This window comes from Ursus arctos, unplaced genomic scaffold (assembly GCF_023065955.2).
Source record: "Ursus arctos isolate Adak ecotype North America unplaced genomic scaffold, UrsArc2.0 scaffold_16, whole genome shotgun sequence".
In the NCBI taxonomy this organism is placed as follows: Eukaryota; Metazoa; Chordata; class Mammalia; order Carnivora; family Ursidae; genus Ursus; species Ursus arctos.
The window spans coordinates 25,762,625-25,783,205 of NW_026622830.1; the positions used below are offsets into that span (position 1 = coordinate 25,762,625).

The 20,581-nt window shown below is 50.4% G+C and overlaps 1 protein-coding gene across 1 annotated transcript; it reads left to right on the plus strand.

Annotated features, from left to right (window-relative positions):
• Positions 1-13,882: 13,882 nt before the first annotated feature.
• Positions 13,883-20,581, plus strand: PDRG1 (p53 and DNA damage regulated 1). The gene is made up of 5 exons (XM_026503251.4): positions 13,883-14,053; positions 15,832-15,907; positions 16,953-17,027; positions 18,957-19,037; positions 19,651-20,581. The coding sequence occupies exons 1-5, from the start codon at positions 13,967-13,969 to the stop codon at positions 19,731-19,733; spliced, it is 402 nt and encodes a 133-aa protein (XP_026359036.1). The 5' UTR covers positions 13,883-13,966; the 3' UTR covers positions 19,734-20,581.

Here is a 20,581-nt window from a genome sequence, read left to right on the forward strand (position 1 = left end):
AAACAAGGAGCTGCCTAGGCGAGCACCTCAGGAACTCTCTAGCAATCACTGGATGCTAACAAGCCATTTCCTAGTTTCCAGAGTGTTTGCGTATTGTTCCATCCCCGTCTTTGATCTTGAAGAGTCCCTTTTCCTATTGTCTTTTTCTTATTGGTTTGAATGAGAAAATTGCAGCTCTGAGAGTTGCTGTCTCTTCCCCACTCTCCCCTTTCCCTCCCTCAGGGACTGCTTTCATCTGGCCACAGCCCTAGTAGAGTTGGGCAGGGAAGGGGCAACATCAGAGGGAAGGGGATGGGAGGAAGCACCAGGTAGAGGGAAGACCAGGTGCAAAGGCCTGCAGGCCTGAGATTTGAGGGCATATTTTCAAGGAATTCCGGATCACAGATCCAAGGAGGTGGAAAGCTGGAAAAGATGGGGCTGGAGAGTTCTGAGGGATGAGATCCTAAAAGTCCAGAAGATGTATGTTATCCAGGAAGCAATTGGAAACTACTGCAGAATTTGAGCAGGAGACAAATGTGATCAAGTCTGGATTTGGAAAGAAGCCCCTGAAGCCAGAGGAGAGAAATGCTCACTAGGAAACAGCTTGAGGGTGGAGAAGCCAGAGACAGAATATAACAGTAATTCAGCAGAGGAGGTAGGGTTGCTTGTACATCCTGGATACCCCAGCTCACCCCCAAACCTTTTGCTCAGATTGGATGTATCAGGCATTTATTGTAAAAAAAAATTCATGTAGCAGTTTCTCTTTGCCTGGGACACTGGAATCACTATACAATTACTAACTCACTTTATCCTCACAATTTGTGAAGTAGTTTATGTTTTTTTCCTCCCATTTTACAGATGAAGAAATTGAGTCACAGAGAATTCATTTGTTTGGAACCACTCAGTGCTAGAGCAAAATTCAAGCCATCATGTGGCCCTAGAGTAGGCTTTGCTATCTCACAAGGGGAACAGAGTTTGGGAAGAAGGGGAAGAAGGGGAAGAAGTGGGGGGAGGGGAGGCTTGAGGAACACCCTGCATCAGAGTAGCTGGGAAGGGAAGATGAAGGGTGACAGCTGCCCTGGGTCAGAAAGGAGCAGCCATCTGCAGTCCTGCAGCCCAGCATCCCTTTTGTGTCCAGGGACTGTTTTGGTCCCAGCAATGCTCAGGAGGTGGGAGTGCCAGCTGTGGCCCAAGGCTGAACACAGAGAAGGAAGAGTTAGGGATTAAGGGAGTTTTCTAGGCTGCATTCAAAGCTAATAGTCTCTATCCGCAGGCATGTGTAGACTAGTGGGAGTTTTTGTGGATTGGGCTGGAGGGGAATCTGAATCCCAATGTGATTTAGGCAGGAACAGTATCTTCTCCTTTTTTTTTTTTTTTCTGTTCTGCAGCCCTAAGCAGGGAGACTCATGGGGTCTTTGGACCCACTATTGGCCCTGGGCCAGTTCTGAACATGTCTGGATCTCTGCCTTCTCATAGGTGCCTGGATGGAGCTGATAGTTAAGTCCTTACCTCTGGGTCCCAGCCCAATGGAGGCAGCTCCTCTACCTCCATGCCTAGCCACATCCTAGGATCAACCTGTTCAAACAGGTAATAGATGACATGCTTTTATGTCTTAGACTCTAGAACCAGGAAGCCTGGGTTCGAAACCTACTCACCTCTTCCTGACTCCATGACCTTGGGCAGTTACTCAATTTCTCTTAGCTTCAGGGAAAAAAGCAAAATGGGGAATGGTAACCAGTGCTCTCCTTGTGGGGCTGGGGTGAGGACAAGTAATGCTAATTACTAGCTAGGGTGATGCCTTCCACAGAAAGCTCTCTTGGATTCCACACCCAACTGTGCCCTGCTTCTTATCCCTCAGAGAAGTCTCCTTGACACTCCCCTATTACGAGCTCCCATGACATTTTAGTCTTTTCCTTCTTAACATCAGTACACTGGCAATTTATCTTTTTATGTGTGCCTGTTTGGAATTGCCTGGGAGCTCCATGAGAGTTTGGACAATTTATCTATTTTCTTCACCAACAAATTGCTGTGTGCCCAGTGTTGTGCCTGGCACCCAACAGGCATTTTATAAACATCACTGAATGCATGAGTGAGTGATCAACTGTATGAAATAGCTTCCGTTGTTCTCCCCATTTTATAAACAGGGTAACTGACCCGGTCAGTGGGCAGTGACTCATAGAACTATCAAGCCCTCCTGTATGTCAGGAATTGTGCTAAGAACTTTATGGATATTACCACATGTTGTCCTCAAACCAGCCCTTTTTTTTTGCACGAGGAAACTGAGACCCAGGCGGGTGCTGCCACTTGCCCAAAGCCATTAGTTAGGAAATAGCAGAGCTAGCATTCAAGAGCTCTACTTCAGGCAACTGGAGTGGTGACAGAAGAGGGATTTGATGGGCTGTCTGAGGTGTGGACCAGGAAAGCGTGACCCATCAGTGGTACTATGGGAGGGGGGCTGATCTGAATGGTTTGGACTGGTGTATTCTGAGTGGCCTGAGATCAAAGATCAGGGATTCAGACTAGAACCGATAAGGGAGTACAGGCATGATGTTTTAGTGGAAGTGGGGTGGGGCGTGGGGCGCAGAACAGCTTGAGCAAAGGCTCTGCAATGGGACTGAGTCAGGCTCATTCAAGGGCCGAGAAGAGGCTTGGGTGTGACTAATGTGGAAGGAGAAGGTGAACCACAGCTGTTTAGAACTGGACAGGCCCTGAGATCTTGTCCAGTTCCCCAAGCCCCTCTCTCATTTTACAGATGGGAACACTGAGGCCCAGAGAGAAGTCCCACATCCAGCAAGTGGCAGAAACCAATCTGGGAGCCTTTCCTTCGTCCCTAAGGGCATGGTCTCTGAGCTTCTTTAGGAATCTTGGGGATCATTCTGGGGAAAAGTCTTATTTTTATTTTTATTTTTATTTTTATTTGAGAAAGGAGCATGAGCAAGAGAGCACAAGCAGAGGATCAGCAGAGGGGGAAGGAGAAGCAGACTCCCCACTGAGCAGGGAGCCTGATGTGGGGCTCGATCCCAGGACCCTGGGACCATGACCCGAGCCAAAGGCAGCTGCCCAACCGACTGCACCACCAGGCACCCTAAGGGAACAGTCTTTATCATAGCTGCAAGTTCAGTCCATGCCTACTGCACCCTCTACTTGGACCAGTTTCTAATAATGTTCCTTTAGTTCTTGTGTAAACTACGCACAAGATAATTGGCACAGCATTGTTTATAACTTCAAATACTGGGAATGACCCAAATGCCTATCGGTAGGGGATCGGCTAAATAAATCATGGACTTTCTGACAACAGAATAGCACACGGGAGTAAGGGAGGTGATGGAGCTCTCCGTCTCCTAATACAGAGAGGCCTCCATGGGGACAAGCAAGGGATAGAATGGGAGGGTGGGGAGTGAAGCCGGGTAACAGGGAAGATAATAATCTATCTTTGCGTTTGTTGTATATGCACAAAGAAACTTCGGAAGTCTACGTAAGAAAATGAGATTACCGAAGAAGGCACTGGGCAGAAGGGGAACAGGATGGGAGAGGGAGATTTCATTACATGCCCACTTATAATTTTTCTTTTGGAATCACGTGAATGTATTTACCTATTAATAAAATATAATAATAATGAGGACAGCTGCTACTCAGCTAAGGCTGAAGGCTGTCATATGGGAATAAGCGGTCAGTATGGTCAGATTTTCTAATTACTCGAGAGAAGCCAGAAATCTGGATTTTATTGTTCAATCGCTTGATTTTTAAATGTTGGCTCCACTTTTGCTCAGACATTTTTCAGGCCAAGTAAATAGGTCAGTGGGTCAGACACAGCCTGAGGGCCACCAGTTTCAGCCTCTAATGGCTTCCTGCTCCCAGGGCTGGAGTTCTCAAGCACCCCAGGGCCCCACCCCCATGTGGGCAGTGAAGAACAGAAAAGCGCCCCGTCCTGCCCCCTCTCCTGGCACCCTCAAACCCTTGCCCCTTGGGGCTGTGGCATTTGGGGCTTTTAACTCAAGATCTGGAAGGCAGAGAGGGGTTACGAACTCTCAGATAATTCCCTCCCCCGGGGCCCTGCCGGCTTCGAGGCCCAGCTGCCTCCTGCTGCCCACCCATCTGTCCCTGGGAGGTGGGGACCGCAGTGAGGCTGGCAATGATGGGGGTGGGCAGGAGTCCCCGCTCTGAGCCTCAGATCACTGGGCTCTGTCCAGACTCAGAATCCAAAAGGACAAATCTAGAGACTGTGAGAAAAGGAAAACGGGTGTGGCTGCGCCTACGTGGTGTACGCCGAGCTAATTCGCGGAATTACCCGACGCCAGAACTGGAAAAGCCCGAAGGGACCATGTCATCCAACTCCTTCATTGCACAGACGGGGAGACCCATGTCTACTCCCCACCCACCGCCCCAGGTTGTGGCCTTGTCACCTCTCTCCTGGACAACTGGACCGCACCAGCCTCCTCATTGGGCTCCCTGCAGCCCCTCTTTAGCTCCTAATGTTCAATCTTACCCTTAGCCGGAGGGGCCTTTTTAAAAAAAGAAATCTGATCAGTTTCCCCTGTCTGCTCAAAGCCTTCTGACTACTTCCTGCCCCACTTCAAGCCAAAGTCCTCAGTACTGCCTACAATCTCTCTCCTGCTCTCCTCTCTAACCTCACCTCCTCCTGTCTTTCCCTCCTTCGTTCTGTTCCAGCTACTGGCTCTTGGCTACTCTCATACCAGGCCAACCTAATCTGTCCTGTGCGGGTTTGTTCCTGCAATTCCCCCAGGTATTCTCAAGGCTCCATCTTTCTTTTCTCTAAAATGTTGCCTCTTCGAGGGATTTTCCTGGTAACTTCCCCCTGACACTCTGTCTCCTCACCTGCCTTATTTTTATCCACAACGTTTATCACTGTACAATGTTATAATACACATTTCTTTGTTTCTTGTCTAGAATATAAGATCTGTGAAGGCAGCAGTCATGCCTATGTCGTTCACCACTGTGTCCTCCACACTTGGGGCAACTTGGCACGTAGATGTATAGAGCTCCCGAGCCAGTCGTGACATGAAAGGACACAGGTCTATAACTGAAATGACAGCCGGTCCTGAGTCTGCTGTTACCTGCTTAGGTGACCTTGAGCAAGTCACCTCACTTATCTTCTCTGGGCCTCAGTTTCTTCATTTGTTAAACAAGACTGTCACTAAGACACCTTCAGTTCAACCATCCTGGAAGGTCTTCCCTGTTCAGATGTCACTTTTTTCTCGATAGAATCTGAAAGGCCTTTAAATAAACATAATTATGTTTATTTATTTACTTATTGAATAGTTAACATAGTCACATGGTTCAAAGTCCAGAGGTGCAAAGGGGACCCATTTGTCTGTCCTACCTTGTCCTCCAGCCATCAGTTCCCCCTTTCAGAGGCAATCAATGACAAGTTTCCTCTCTCAGTCTCTCTCTCTCTTTCTCTTTCTCTCATCTACTTACCTTTAAACCCTATTCCACCATTTTGAAACACATGGTAGCTTAATTATACATAGTTCTGACCTTTGGCTTTTGTTCACGGAATAGCAGTTTGGGAGATCGCTCCTTGTCAGTGCAGAGAGAGTGCCCTTGTTCTTTTTATGGCTTCACAGCATTCCCTTGCATGGGTGGTCCATAGTCTACTTCACCAACCCCCTAAATAACGGGCAGTGAGGTTGTCTCCAGCCTGTTACCACAATCTGCTAGTGAATAATTTTGTGGACATACCATTGTGGGTGTCTGTAGACTAAATCCGCTTGCTGATGGAATGGTATGTATGTATGTTTATGATTTAGATAGATGCCTCTATAGGGACCATACCAACGCCTCCCACATGTACTGGAATTGAGTAAAAGTGCTTGTAAAAGGGCTTTATAAAGGACTGCAATATGGCCTCAAGACTCCTTGCAGATGGGGAGAGCACTCCACCTTGCTAAGCCTGTCTCCTCTTCAAGAAAAGTATCCTACTTCATGATGTGTGGTGGTGAGGATCAAATGAGACAGTGTAGGGAAAGTGCTGTGCACCTTTCCTGGCACACATTAGGACTTCTATAAAGATTAGCCATTCCTCCTCTGCTTAATGTTATTATCTGCCCCCAGACTGTGGGCTCTGTGGGAACAAGGACCTTGTCTGCCTTGTTCACTGCTATAACACAGCTCCAGGCTGATGGAAGGTGTCCAATAATTACTTACTAAGGGAATGAGTCCATCTCTCAATGTCACTTTGCCCACCAGGCCCTCCATTGTGACCTAGTCCTGCCTACCCATTCAATTTCATCTCCTATCCCTCTCTCCCCCTCTCCTTGGGCTCTGGCCGCATGGGCTTTCTCTAGGTTCCCTCCTGCCACAGTGCCTTTGCACATGCTATTCCTCCTGCCTGAAACAATTTCTCTACCTCACCTTCACCCATAGCCTCTCCATTTGCTTAGTTTATTTTTATTCATCCTTAGATCTTGGGTCAAATGTCACTTTTTAAAGAAAGCTTCTTTTACCTCCATTTCCTGATTTAGGTTAGGTTAAGATATATAATCTTATTGGACTCTGAGCTTTTCATTTGAGCCTTATTGCAGTTAGGAATGGTACATGCATGAATGTCAATCTTATCCTTGTGACTGAAAGCCTACAAGACTCAGGACTAGGCCTGTCCTGTTTACCAGTGGGTCCCCATGGCCTGGCACAGGGTAGACCCTCAGTAACCGTTGCCTTGAGTGAATGAGTGAATGCCAACACCTATTTTACAGATGAGTTGAGCCTCTCATCTCCACCCAAGACAGGGGAAGTCTTGATTGCATGTTCCACCTTCTTTCCAGTGGAATGAACAACTCCTGAAAGGTTCTGGTTGGGGAAGAAGGAGAGGAGAGGGGAGAGAGAGACAGGCGGACAGACAGATTGGACCCTTAATTTCCTCCAACACATGATGAGGACATGGGCCCCCTCAGTTGTTCAGTAGACCTCTCCTGCAAGTCCCGGGCATCCCTAGCCTCAGTGGGCTCCAAGGCCAGTGAGAAAGCCAAAACAGTGGCCAAAAAAAAAAAAAAAAAAAAAAAAAAGTAGCCCCAAACAAGAAAGTGATTGATGTCAGAAGAAAGGAAGGACCAAATTCCCTCTGGAAGGCCTGAGAGAAAGTGAGCTTCCTGGGGAATCAAGGGTGTGGGGGGAGCGTGTCTTCTAGGAGGAGGGGCATTAAGGGAAGTGTAAACACTTAACAAGTGGAGAAGGAAAGTAAAGGATATTCCAGGCAGAGGGCAGAGCCTGAGCAAAGGCAGAGAGGTGAGAACGTCGGGATGTGCTGGAGGACCAGGGTTCAAGAACTGTGGAGGAAGATGAGGCAAAGAAGTTGAGCTCACAGACAAGCCTCAGGAGGCATGGACCTGAAGGGTCATTGCAGCACTTCTAATAAGATGGAAAACAGCTTAAATATTCTCCCACGAGAGAACTGTTTAGTAAAACCTGTAGGGGTGTCGACGAGAACAGCCGTTCTGGAAAGGAGTGGGGCAGTATTTAGGGAAAAGGAGCGTATTCATGCCTTACGACAAGGCAATAGCGTGCTGGGGCGATCAGGGTGGCTCTGTGTGGATTGATGGGGAGAAAAAAGGGAACTCAAGCACAACCAAGGGAAAAGACAAGTGAAATGTGAGGGAAGCAGCTTGGGTTCTCTGGAGCTTCCAGAAGGAAGTAACTAGAGATACACAGAGTAGATGGATAGAGCTGAAAATAACAAATGAGAAAAAAAAGGAGCAGGACATGAACATGAGTTATATCACAATAATATTTATCGGGATTTGAAACGTCATATCCAGTTCATCTGTATCTATTAAAATTGGACGTACCTAGCAACTCTGCTCCTGGATATACACACAACAGAAAGGCACGCGTATGTGTGTATACCCAAAGACACACCACCGTTCCTACCTGCACTTTGTAAGAGCCCCACACTGGAAACCACCATATGTCACCCACAGCAGCAGAATGGTCTAATTGTGGTGTAATTTGACCAGTGGAAGACTTCACAGCATTGAAAACAAGTGATCCATCCACAACTTTACACGATAATAGAGATAAATCTCACAAACAAAATGTTGAGCAAAAGAAGTCAGACACAAAAGAGCACACACTGTGTGATGCCATTTGTATAAATTTCAAAAGCAGACAAAAGCAATGTCTGGTGTTAGAAGTCCGGGTGGTGGTGACTCTTAGGGTAGTGTTTCCTTGGAGGGAATCTCCTAGCGCTGTTGTTTGATCTGGTTATGTAAGTGTGTTCTGTTCTCCAAAGTTCACGAACTGTCATACACTTACGATTTCTCTTCTGTGTATGTGTGACGCCTTCATTGAGATTTTTAAAAATCCGTAAGCACATAAGACAACTACTATGCATTTTGTAAGCAATCTCAAGTATTTAAGGACATCTGTCAAACACGGAGAGAGTTGAGGTGAGGTCAGAATTGAGCGGAGGCAGGGAGGAAAAGGAGGAAATGGTACAAACAAGAGAGGATCCTTGCAGATTACCTCCTGTACTAAGAACTGAGCAGTACTATTCAACCCTCTGTACTTTAGTGCATAAGAAATAAATGTAAATTTTAATCTAGAAAGCTAGAGAAACAAATGAAATATGGTGCTTCTACACCATAGAAAACATGGTAGCCGCCAGAAAACAGGAGAATGATCTAAATATACCAATCAAAAATGTCCAAGAGTAAACGGACTACAGAGGGATGCATTTGCAAGCAGTGCCCTCCACCCGCCTTCCTGCCCTGCCAGCCACACAATGGTCTCCCATATTTTCTCGGGGTTCCTAACTATCCCTTTAAATGAATATCACCATTCTGAAAAGAAACACTCAAACTGGGACTCTAAGGGGAACTGGGATGGGGGGAGGGGTGTCAAAAAGGAACTTGAGTCTTTTCTGCAATGTTTTCAATTTTGGTAAGAAGAATCTCTTCCTGGAATTTAAAACTAATAGATTTAGTATTCAAGGTAACAGTAAAGGCCAGTGCAGGGAGGCCTGGAATGTTCTGGCCTTGCATTCTCTTTGAGGTCACTTAAGATTTTTCAAGTCAAGCCATGGGACCATCTGTTGCCTGATGAAATCGGGGCAAGGGAAGCTGGAAGACAGGTCCCCACCTGGCGTCCCCATCTGGCTGCATGACCTCGGGAGGGTACCATCCCCTTTCCGGGCCTCAGTGTCTTCATCTGTCCTACGGGAATCAGGTTTCTGTGTTAGTGGGGGATGTAGGAGGATGAAGTGAGGGCACAGAGGAAGATCGTATGAATATAAGGATTATTCTCTGGGTCAGAGGAGGAGAAGGAGTGGAGCCCTCCCCTCCACCTGCCAAGCCCAGAGGGCGCACAGGAAGCAGAGGGAGGAGCTGGGGACCACCCAGGAGAGCAAACAGTCCATCTGTGGGACAGGGGCACATTGTCAGCAGCTGGGAGGCCCGGCCTGAACTACTCACAGGCCACAGCCTGTGAGGCAACCACCCAGGCTGCCTGGAGAATTGGGATGTTGAACGGGCTTCTTGCTGCTCCCAGCCCCAGGGCAGCCCCGGTCCTGTTGCCTCTCCAAGCCCCCATCATCAGTCTCCCACCCTTAACACCCCACTCCCAGAGCTGTACCCCTCCCCCCTTTAAGCCCATCCTAGCCCCACAGCCAGAGAGTGCTTCACAAAGCAAACTCCATCATGTCCCATACCTGTTCAAAACCTTCCAGTAGCTTCTCACAGATGAATGAACAAAATCCAATCCTCTTACCTTCGCCAACAAGTCCTGGCATGATCTGCCTCTCCCACCGCCCACCTCCAGCGTAGGGGTTAAGAGCCTGGCCTCAAAGAGAATCTGCCCGGTTAAAGTTCTGGCTCTTTTCTTCTTTCATTCACTCAAAAATGTCTATTGACCACCTACTATGCTCCAGGAACTCTTCTAGGCATTTGGGATGCGGCAGTGACAAATGAGACAAAGATTCCTGCTCTTCTGGAACTCCCTTTCTAGCAGAGGGAGATTAACAGTAAATACAAGTAAGTTAATTACGTAACACACTGGAAAGTGACAAATGCTATGAAAAAAAGGAGAAAAAGTAGAGCAGAGGAAGTTGATCAGAGTACAGGGAGGGGTGGGTTTGCATTGTTTAAATGCAGTAGAATGGTCAGGGTAGGTCTCATTGAGAAGGTGAATTTTTTGTTGTTGTTTATTTTTTTTTTTGTCAGAGAGGAGAGAGACAGAGCACAAGCAGGGGGAGCAGCAGGCAGAGGGAGAAGCAGGCTCTCCTCCGAGCAAGGAGCAAGCCAATGTGGAGCTGGATCCCAAGACCCCGGGATCATGACCCAAGCTGAAAACAGGTGCTTCATCGACTGAGTCACCCAGGCGCCCCGAGAAGGTGAAATTTAAGCTAAGATTTGTAACAAGTAAAGGAGGAGACAAGAAGACATGAGGGCAGAGAGGACCGTGGGGAGAGAGGTGGGAAGTGCCTCAGACAGGCAGGGCAGGGCAGGCAGGGTCTTGTGGGCCTCAGCAAGGAGTCTGGCTTTTACTGAGTAAGATGGGAGTTTTGGGGGGTTTTGACCATAGGGAGTGGGGGAGGCAGGACAGGGAAGGAGAGGAAACCGAGCAAGCCTTGCAGATGTCACGTGGATGGCAGCTTCAGCCGGATCCCACAGGGTGTGGGGGGGAGGACTGCAGGGTGTAAGTTACACTTTGGAGTTATCCACCCACACCCGCACCAGCCTCCCAGGCAAGGAAGGTGGGCTTTCATATCTCTGAAATAATGGGTTACAGCTTACTTGGAAGGAAGTCAGCCCAGGAGGCTCCAGCAGCCTGTGGACAGTCCTCCCTGAGGAGCGAAGCAAGGGCTGGTCACCGAACGCATACCCAAAGAGGGTGCACAATAAAAGGGGATCCTAGGGGGATGGCTACAGCATTGCCCTTGTTGGCTCCAGTCCCCAAACACCAAAGTCCCAGCAGCCATGTCCCTTTTGGCCTGGGCTTAGGGTGGCTAAAGATTGGGGGCATGCCCAAAGTGACCAGGCAGGGTTTTTCTGGTTAGGGATCACCACCCCCCCCCAGACCTCTGCCCACTGCTGAGCCCCCACCCAAGGCTTCAGAGGGATTCATCCTCTGCAGTACCCTGACCACGCGGCAGTCCAGGCTTCCTTCTGGGATTCGAACTAGTTACCTTCACGTTAGCTCTGTTCATCTTTGAATACTTTGGATTTTAGAAAGTTCTGTTTCATGGTGAGTCTACTCATTCATTCTGTAAACATTGGCTGAGGACCCACTGTGTGCCAGGCACCATTCTAAGTTCTAGAGATACATCAGTGAACAAGACAGATATGGTTTCCTCCCTTGACCTTATGGTTGGAGAGGGAAATGATTGGAGAAAAAGACAGTATTTAAGCGCAGAGATCAGCAAAGCTGGGGAAGCTATGTGGGCCTAGAGGAGATTCCTGACCCTTGGGAAGAGGGGACGCCAAGCTGATAAGTGGAGGTGTGCCTTGGCACAGGTACAAAGGTAGGAGAAAATTAATCCAGGCTAATGGAGGAGTGAGTGCAAAGGCGCTGAGACGTCCCCCATTGCCTGCTACCCCCTTGCTACTCCCTAGCGCAATGACCATCCTCTCTCACGTGGATGGTTGTAGCAGCCTCCTCTTGGGTCTCCCACAGAGGCGCAAGGAAGCTGGGCTATGCAGTCACTAACTCTTCTCCCTTCTTGGTTAAGGGTCACTCCTGTGGGCCTTAACTCACCAGCATTCCCCCACTCAGCTGGTATCGGGGAGGGGGGGGTGGTGTGGAAGCCACAGGCTTGTGCACCATTGTCTTCAGGTGACCTCCAGGGAGGGCTTTACTGATTTGGGCGGGGCACCTACAGCCCCCTCTCTAGAACCGTCTGTTTAATGCCTCCTTCCCCTTTCTAACCTCATCTCCTACCTCCTTCCCCTTGCCCTTTCCGTCCTACCAAATAAAGCCTCATCTCAGGGCCTTCGTATTTGCTATTCCCTCTGCCTGGAACACATTTCCCCCAGACATTCACATGGCTCACCCCTCACCTATCCCACATCTCTGCTCCAGTGCAACTTCTTCAGAGAAGCCCTCCCTGACCACCTTGTTGCAAGTAGCCTCTCCATGATTTTGTCTCTACCTTGTCCCGTGTTATTGTTTTCCATAGCCTTTATCCACCTGACACATGATATATTTACTTGTTCGTGTGTTTATCATCTGTCTCTCCTGCCAGACTGGAAGCCTTCTGAGGGCAAGGACCATGTCTGGTTTTTGCTCATGGCGGAAGCCCTATAATAGGGTCAGGGCAGCCAATAAATATTTGTGAAATAGATGGTTCTAAACATAAATGAAACATATGACTTCCCTCCCCAGCACTTCCAGTGGCCAAGGGTGCTCTCTAGGGGCCAGTCACAGTCAGCTGGGAGCCGACTTCAACCCTTCCCCACCCAGGCCCATCTGGCAGAGGTCAAGGGTCAGCCTGGTCTAGCCCTCTTTGGGCCCCCACGTGGAGGAGACCCATTCCTGGGGTCTAGGCCCCAGGGATGCCCGGTAAGCCCTGCTCTCCTTTGGCAGATGTTCCTCCCCCCTTTGTAGAGCCTGGGCCTGCGTTTCTGAACCGGAAGGTGTTTACACAAAACATCTTGGGTTTGGCGACAAAGTCACCCTCAGTGAGGAATCCTTAATGAATCTCTTTCTTTCCCCATGCAGGGCAGCTGCAGGGAAAATTAGCTCTGCCTCTGGCACTTGAAGGAAGCCAAAGGCCAGGCAAAGAGGAAGTGCTATTGGGGCTTCTGGTGCCACAATCTGGGGGAGAGTTTTTTTTTTAAGGGTGCAGGGACAGCTGTGGTATGGAGACCAGAGTGCTTCTAGACATAGGTTTGCTTCTGACTTTCTGTGTGACAAAGCATTACCCTTCTCCTGGCCTCAGTCTGCAGCTCTGAAATGGGCAGTAATAACCTGTCTGTACAAAAACTGTGAAATTCAAGGAAGGCAAGGGATGTAAAAGGGCTTGGTTACAGGGACCTAATGGAGAATAAAAAGCTGGAATCAGGGAGGCAGGAGGTCAGAATTCTAGTCTCAGGTCTGTTGTTGACTTTGTAAGATCCTCACCACTCAGCTGGGCCTCAGCTTTTTCAGCTGTACAATGAGGGGTTAGGGCATGAAGATCTCTAGGGACCCTTCTTGTTCTGAAAGGCAGCCACATTCCACCTGCCCGCCTCTTCTTGGAGGTCCTTCCAAATCCCACAACCCACGCCGATTTGCTTTCTAGCACTCACAGAACTTCTTTTCTGAGCTGGCACTTCATCACTCACTGCATGTAGTTTTCCAGTCCCTTCCTGGGGTCTAGGTCAACTACTCTGGACATTGGGCCCAAGACAGGGGCTCAACGAATACTGGTGAAAGCTGAATTTTAAAAATGATTCCTGCCCCCTTCTGATCCTGCAGAGACACAGTGAGGGGGATTTTTATTCACTCTCATTTTATAAATTGGAAACTGAAGGTGTCAGAGATTAAATGTAAGTCACGCTGACACATGGGCCTTCTTGGTGTTCCTTAAACAGGGGAAGAATGATTTGTATTACTCCAAAACACTTATCGCTGCTTGCCATAGTATGTAACTACTTGTTTTGTCATGAATTGTCGGTGTTTGCCACTAGGATGAAGTTGCATGAGGACAGGGACTGTGTTTTGTTCGCTGTTGCACCCTCAGCACCTAAACGGCCTGGCACCTAGCGGGTGCTCAAGAAATAGGAAGGGAGGCAGGCAGGCAGGAGGGGTAAGAGGCAGCTCCGCGGACTATGCTCTCTGAGCCTGCAGGGGGCGCTCCAGCCCCTCCCCCAAGGCTAGGCCCCGCCTCTCGCGTCCAGCGGACGCGAGTGTTGGAGCCTGCGCGCCACTGTTCTTTTAATTGCGCTTGCGCGCCGGAAGCTCTGCCCGTGCGCGTGCGCAGTCGAAGCGGATCCCAAACGGAATTTGAGCCGTGTCGCAGCCGATACGGGTTGAGTCGGAGGTGGTGGGCACCATGCTGTCACCCGAGGCGGAGCGGGTGCTGCGGTACCTGGTGGAGGTGGAAGAGCTCGCCGAGGAGGTGCTGGCGGACAAGCGGCAGGTAGGAGGCCCGTCCGCGGCGCTGGGGCCGGGGTTCGCTCGTCGGGACCTAGCGGCGAGCGCCGTAGGGCCGCGCGCGGGGCCCGGAATCCGGCTCCAGCGTGGGTTCCCAGTGGGCCGGTGGGCTCACGGCCGTGACCACAGACGTGGGGCGGCGGGGAGGCAAGGTGGGCCAGACACCTGGCACGGCGCCGCGCTTCAAGCATTTATTCGCACGTGTTAAATGAGCGCCTGCTCTGTGCCAGGGATTCCCTGTCTCTATTCTTCCTCCGCCCCTCGCCGTGCCCTCCGGATCCCGAGCCATTACGTCTTTGGGTTTATCTGAACGCCTTTTTCAAAATGCAGTTCCTCCTCAGGCCCCGGCCCGCTGGCCGGGGGTGCACTGTCTTCGCCAAGGCTCTCAGGGGAGAAGAGGAAGAGAAAAGAGGCCTGAGTAGTGTTGAGATTGGGCAGGTGGGGACGCTTTGTACACCTGCATAGAAAGTCTGGGTCTTGTACTAATTTAAGTGCTAAGTGTTTGGAGGGAGGTAATGGGGGAAGGGAGGATGATGTAATTGGATTTAGGCTTTAAAAGGATTCCTGTGGCTGCTGTGTGGAGCACAGAATATAGGGGGACAAGGGGCCTGTGAGGGGCCACTGCCAAGGTTCAGGCAAGGGATGGGTGTGGGCCGGGATAATGGTGATGGAGGAGACAAGTGCATGGGTCAGAGGTATATTTTGGAGTCAGTTACATATAGGAGGTGAGGGAGTAGGAAGAGCGAAGAATGATTCATAACTCCTCATTTCCAGTTAGAATAATTGGGCGATTGGTAGGGTATTTACTGAAAAGGGGAAGACTTGGATAAGTGCCCATTAAATTAAACACTGTATCAGGGTGTGCGGGATGATAATAAAGTAGCGATTAAAATGTCTCAAGCACTAACTGTGTGTCAGGTACTGTGCTAGCTCCTTTTGTTCCTGGCTCAGAAACCTGTGAGGTAGGTGCTATTCATATCTCCATGTCTCAGAAGGTAAAATGACACAGCTCACAACGGGCAGCAGGATTCATACCTGGGTATTGCGGAGGCTCTATAGCCAGCACTCTTAAGAGACTGCTGTCTCCTTAGTTCCTTAGTAGTTTCTGTGGTGTTAGTACCATCTCAGTGCCCCCCACCCCTGCTTTGCTGTCTAGTGTGACTGGGCTTCCTGTGATACTAGTCAGAATCAGCTGGACAGGGGCGCCTGGGTGGCACAGCGGTTGAGTGTCTGCCTTCGGCTCAGGGCGTGATCCCGGCGTTATGGGATCGAGCCCTACATCAGGCTCCTCTGCTGTGAGCCTGCTTCTTCCTCTCCCGCTCCCCCTGCTTGTGTTCCCTCTCTCGCTGACTGTCTCTATCTCTGTCGACTAAATAAATAAGATCTTTAAAAAAAAAAAAAAAAAGAATCAGCTGGAGGAGCTTGTCCAGGGGTAGGTTTCTACTCCCCTGGTGATTCTGAAATGCCCTGAAGCTTGAGCGTTAGCACTGCAGTGAATAATAACGAATTATCTGTTTAATCAGCAAACATTTCCCCAGCACCTTCTCTGTGGAGAGGACTCCTGCCCAGAGCATTGTCTGTAAGGACCTGGAAACTGAATAGGGGAAGAAGTACATTTACACATCAGTGTGTTTTGGGCGTGACATTGGAAGAAACCCAGGAATGATGCCTTGTCTGTTGGGTTTTTACAGCCCCTGGTCTGTTGGGAGGTGATGGTTTGGGGCAAGAGGGAGCTGAGTTCCATCTTGCCCCTGTGCTTTGCAGATTGTGGACCTGGACACCAAAAGAAATCAGAACCGGGAGGGGCTACGGGCCCTGCAGAAGGATCTCAGCGTCTCTGGTAAGTCAAGGTTTCGTCACTGCAGCCCTGGAGGTGTGTTGTTTTCCTTCTAAGGCTTTCAGCTTATCCCTAATAGAGTCAGAAGCCATACATGCATGACACAGCCTGTGGAGAGGAGGGAGAAAATGTTGCAGGTCTGACGCAGACTATGGTTCAGGGTTTCAGCTGTGGTTCGGGGGGGTGCGTGGGCTGGGGGGGTTAGCTGCTCAATCATCGATGGCACTAGGAGGTGCTGGGAGAGGGTGTGAACACAGTGCAGTTCCTGTTCTTGTGTTCTTACAGATAAAACTACGTGATACATAATTGGAAGCTGTGAGAAAGTTGAGGAAGGAATTGGACTTGGGGTGGGTGTTGGAGGAGGGGATGAGGGCTCTTGAGAGGAGGCCAGGTGGGTGTGACGGGGGTGGGGGGGCGGGGGGCAGTGGTGAGGCTGGAGAGATGGGCAGAGGCCAGGCAATAATGAAGAGCTTTGGAGGCCGAGCATTTAAAGTGCACCAGAAAGCCTGAAACCTTCTCGTTGCTTCTCATCTCACCAGAGTAAAACGCAGAGTCCTGCAAGACCCCCTTGTCCTCTCCAACATCCTCTCTGCTACTGTGCCCTCACTCATCAACTCGGTTCACACTGGTCTGTTTGCTCTTCCTAACACCCCAAGCAAATTACTGGTCTTTGCTGTTCCTGTTTCCTTTGTCTGGCTCACTCTTTCCTTGGATGTCTGCAGGGCTCATGCCTCAGTTTCTTCAGGTCTCTGCCTAGATGTCACATAAATCAGTGAGGCCTTGTCAGACCAGCCGGTAGAGTAACAGGTCCTCCCCTACTCTGGCATTCCCCATCCCTCTTACCCTGCTTTATTTTTCTCCAGAGTACTTAGCCTTATCAGGGTCTCACGAATCATACCTTATTTATTCCTTCTCCTCCACTATATCATAAGCCCGATGAGGGCAGAAACTGTCTTGTCCTGCTGTGTTCTCAGCATCTAAAACAATGCCTGGCAGAGAGTAGCTGCTCAGAAATATTCGTTGAAAGAGTGACCATTTGCCGTTTCAGAAGACGTGATGGTTTGCTTCGGGAACATGTTTATCAGGATGCCTCACCCTCAGACGAAGGAAATGATTGAGAAAGGTAAGGCCCTTTGGGGGTGGGTCAGGGCCATGGCTCCCCCGCCAGCCTCAGTCTTAACCCAGCACTGAGAGGCTTTGGGCTATTTGGTGAGAGGCAGCTGTGTTACAGGGCTCAGACAGATGTGAGTGTTAATCGCTGCTCTGGCGCTCGGAGTTATTTCCTCCTCTCTGAAGGAGGGGGTGCGTCTGCAGAGCATAGTTGTGAAGTGCAGATAAAACTGTGCGTACTTAGCCTAGTGCTTGTTTATCACTGAGGAACGAGCTGGGCCACAGATACAGAAAACCCGACAAACGGAGGCTTCAGGAAATCTGGTTCTGTTTTCCTCATCAGTAGTTGTCCAGAGGTGGGCGGTCCAGGACTGGCACTGACGATCAGCACGGTCACCCTAACGTATTCTTGGAGGGGCTGTGTCGTCATTGCAGGCCTCGTGTCCACAGGCCAGGCTGCAGGAACGGCAGAGGGCTTTCTCCATACATGGCCTTGCCTTCTATTTCACAATAACACTGTGCTCCTCGGAGACTTCTGACATCTCGTTGGCCAGAACTAAGTCACGTGGCCCCCCTCCCCCCAAGGCTGCAAGGGAGCCTGGCAGAGTGCGCTTTTATTTTTCACATCCCCTGCCATAGTGACTGCACTGAAAATGGAGGTTTGGGGAGAGCGAGTCTCTAGGGTCTGCCACAGCCTGGGCACTCAGCGTGTTACTCAAATCTTCATCGTAAAGGCAAAAAGTCAAGGTGCAGTTGGGTCCTTGGCTGGAAAAAGGAAAGATTATGCATGTTTTCTCTTCCCCCACCCTTGAAAATGTATGTGCCAAGAGGAACACAAGGTCACCCGAAGGCAGAATCTCCCTATCCCTGTTGAAATAAAATTTTAGCAAAGGAGACTATATCAGCTTAGAGAAGTTTCCAGCTTCCTGTCGAAAAGTACACACTAATATTATGGTTATAAAATTAAGAGTTGTCATTGCTCTTGAGTGGTGGGCTACAAGGCCCCTCAGGCTGAGCTTTCAGAGGGGGTCACTTGCCTGGGTTCAGGATCTGGTCCTCAGCTGTCTTGGCCCACAAATGTGTGCTTGTCACCGTACCTAGAAGGGTTCTGGGACCTTATCATCACTCGTTCTCAGGGGTCGATGCGAGCTAAACAAGTTCCTAAGAGACCAGGGTTCTCATTTACCATGAGCACTAGAGCCATTGCCCAGGCCAGAGGGCTCGGCTGCTCAGGGCTTGTCCCCATCAGAAAGAATGAAAATCTGTGGGGAAGACAAACTAGCCAGCACGTCATCGTGAGCAGGTGGAGTCGGGTGACAGTAGGCAATTTTGTCACCAAGCATTGTAGCCTCTGCTTCTCTTCATGCTGTTTGCCTTCAGGTGCGATCCGTCTTGGCAAGATAACCTCTCTGTGCACGGCGAGTTGGGTTAAGCTTGAGCATTCGGCTGGCCCGCTGGTTGTTTAGGTCACATGTTACCACGGTCACGTTGTTTGAAAACCGCTCACCTTGATGGGCTTGGGTTTGTAAGATTCCTTAGCCACACATTTTCCAACCATCTTGGACGGGCTGGGTCTAGGTTCTGCATTCTGGTCTGATGTTTCAGTTTTTTGTAATTTCACTGTGGGAGGGGCACCTAAGGTCCAGATACTGCCTTCCCCGCCCACTGAGCAGCCCAAGGTACTTTGCAGAATGAAAACAGGTCAGTGGACAGAGTGGCAGGTACTCAGTCCTGTCCTGGGGTCACTCAGCTGTCTTGGGCAAATCACCTTCTTTCTCTAGCTCTTCAGTTCCTTCCTCAGTTGGTCTCTGAAGTCCCCTTTTTCCCGAATGCCAGGAGCCCTCGCTCTCAAGGAGGCCGGGGAGAAGCTGACATCCCTGGCTGCCTTTGGGTCAGTGTGTCTGCAGTATAACCCCATCCTTCGCCTGCCTCATTTTTTCAGATCAGGATCATCTGGATAAAGAAATAGAGAGACTCCGGAAACAACTTAAAGTGAAGGTCAACCGCCTCTTTGAGGCCCAAGGTATGGGCCTGGAGGGAACTGGGAACCAGGAGAGGAGAGAACTGTCAATGTCAGCGTGGACTTTACAGAGCAGGGGTGGGAAGCCCCTCCCAGGTGGGCGGGAGAGGGCCTGGGTGGCACATGAGCCTCCTGGAGGCTGTGGGCAGGGGCAGTGGCCGAAGCCACCCAGAGATGGAATGGGCAAGGTTTGCGGGGTCTTATTCCTGTCACAAGTCTTTTTCTAGCCATAAGGGGAACGGCCTGGGGTATCTCACGTTATATCCTAGGGCATGGTATAGGAACCAGGACAGCTCTGAGGGGACGCAGAGGGCCTCAGTCAGATGGTCAAGGGCAGAGCTGAACTTCTGGGTAAACCTCACCACTCCAGATTGGTCACAGGGCTGGCAGAAATCGGTAGGTTTCTGGGCAGTAGTCGTGACTCTGCAGGTTCTTGGTGACTCATGTGCTTTGTCAGTGCATTGCAAAATTTGAGGCCCTTCCCTGTTGGACCTTAAGGCCAAGTGTTTGGCAGCCTGAATGCAGCATAAGCCCCTTTCCTGGGCCTGACTCCAGGGCCAGCAGGAGGTTGGATAACAGGAGGCCCAACTCGCTGATGGATTGTTTTCTCCCCCAGGCAAACCAGAGCTAAAGGGTTTTAACTTGAACCCCCTCAACCAGGATGAACTTAAAGCTCTCAAGATCATCTTAAAAGGATGAAATTCAAGAACCAAGACGGGGGACCTAAGACAGCATCCCCCCTCTGTGGTCATGGAGGACCCAGGACTCCCCAGCTTTATAACCTGCAAGGATATGATTGCCCTGCTAGGAGACAGGCGTCAGCAGTCTGCGCATGAGAAGCCTCTGTCTGTGGGGATTGGCTGCTCTGTGACGGCAGGAGGGAGCCCTCAGCCTGCCAGTGTCTGCTGGGTCCGACCGCTGGAGCTGGATGGACACAAGACCCATTGATAGACCCCGGCAGCCACCAGTGGTGGGTGGGGGCTGTGCCGGTGGGGGGGTGAGAGTGACCGCAGCAGGCACTTGGAACAAGGGTCTCTGTTCACATGGGCCCCTGGCAGCGGCGGGCAGCGGGGGGAGCATCATTCCTGCATTCCTTTCAGGAAGAGAGGCATTCTCAGGCAGCACGTAGTGGAACTGGAATAAAGCGGGAAGCCCACAGGTGGTTTCTGAATGAGGGACAGAATCTTGGGGCTTTGTAGGTCACGGCAGCCATCTGTGGGGCAGACACGCCGTTCCCCACCATGGCCTCCGCTTCGGGCTTTTCCTGCTTGCGCCTGGGATGGAGCCCAGAGTGGATGCTGCGGATCAGACTCTGCGCCGGCTGTTCAGTCAGGAAGGCCTCCCACGGTCCTGCAGCGGGGGTGGGGGAGGGAGCTGCCACCTCGCGTGGCCCTCCACCACCTCTGACGGCAGGGCCGGGCCAGACCGCCCAGTGTTCCCACCCGCCGGCCTTTAGCGGTCTCTCGGATCCTGGGGTGAATGTGCTGTGAAGGCGGCACCGTGTCTTTCCTGTTCATTGAGGGCTTAATAAACATTTCCTAAACGAA

Bases quoted from the DNA above. Each gene is read 5' to 3' on its own strand.
- PDRG1 (XM_026503251.4), top strand. From the start codon at position 13,967: ATGCTGTCACCCGAGGCGGAGCGGGTGCTGCGGTACCTGGTGGAGGTG. The intron at 15,908-16,952 runs GTAAGTCAAGGT...TTGCCGTTTCAG, and splicing joins GAAGGATCTCAGCGTCTCTG to AAGACGTGATGGTTTGCTTC. The intron at 17,028-18,956 runs GTAAGGCCCTTT...TCATTTTTTCAG, and splicing joins GAAGGAAATGATTGAGAAAG to ATCAGGATCATCTGGATAAA.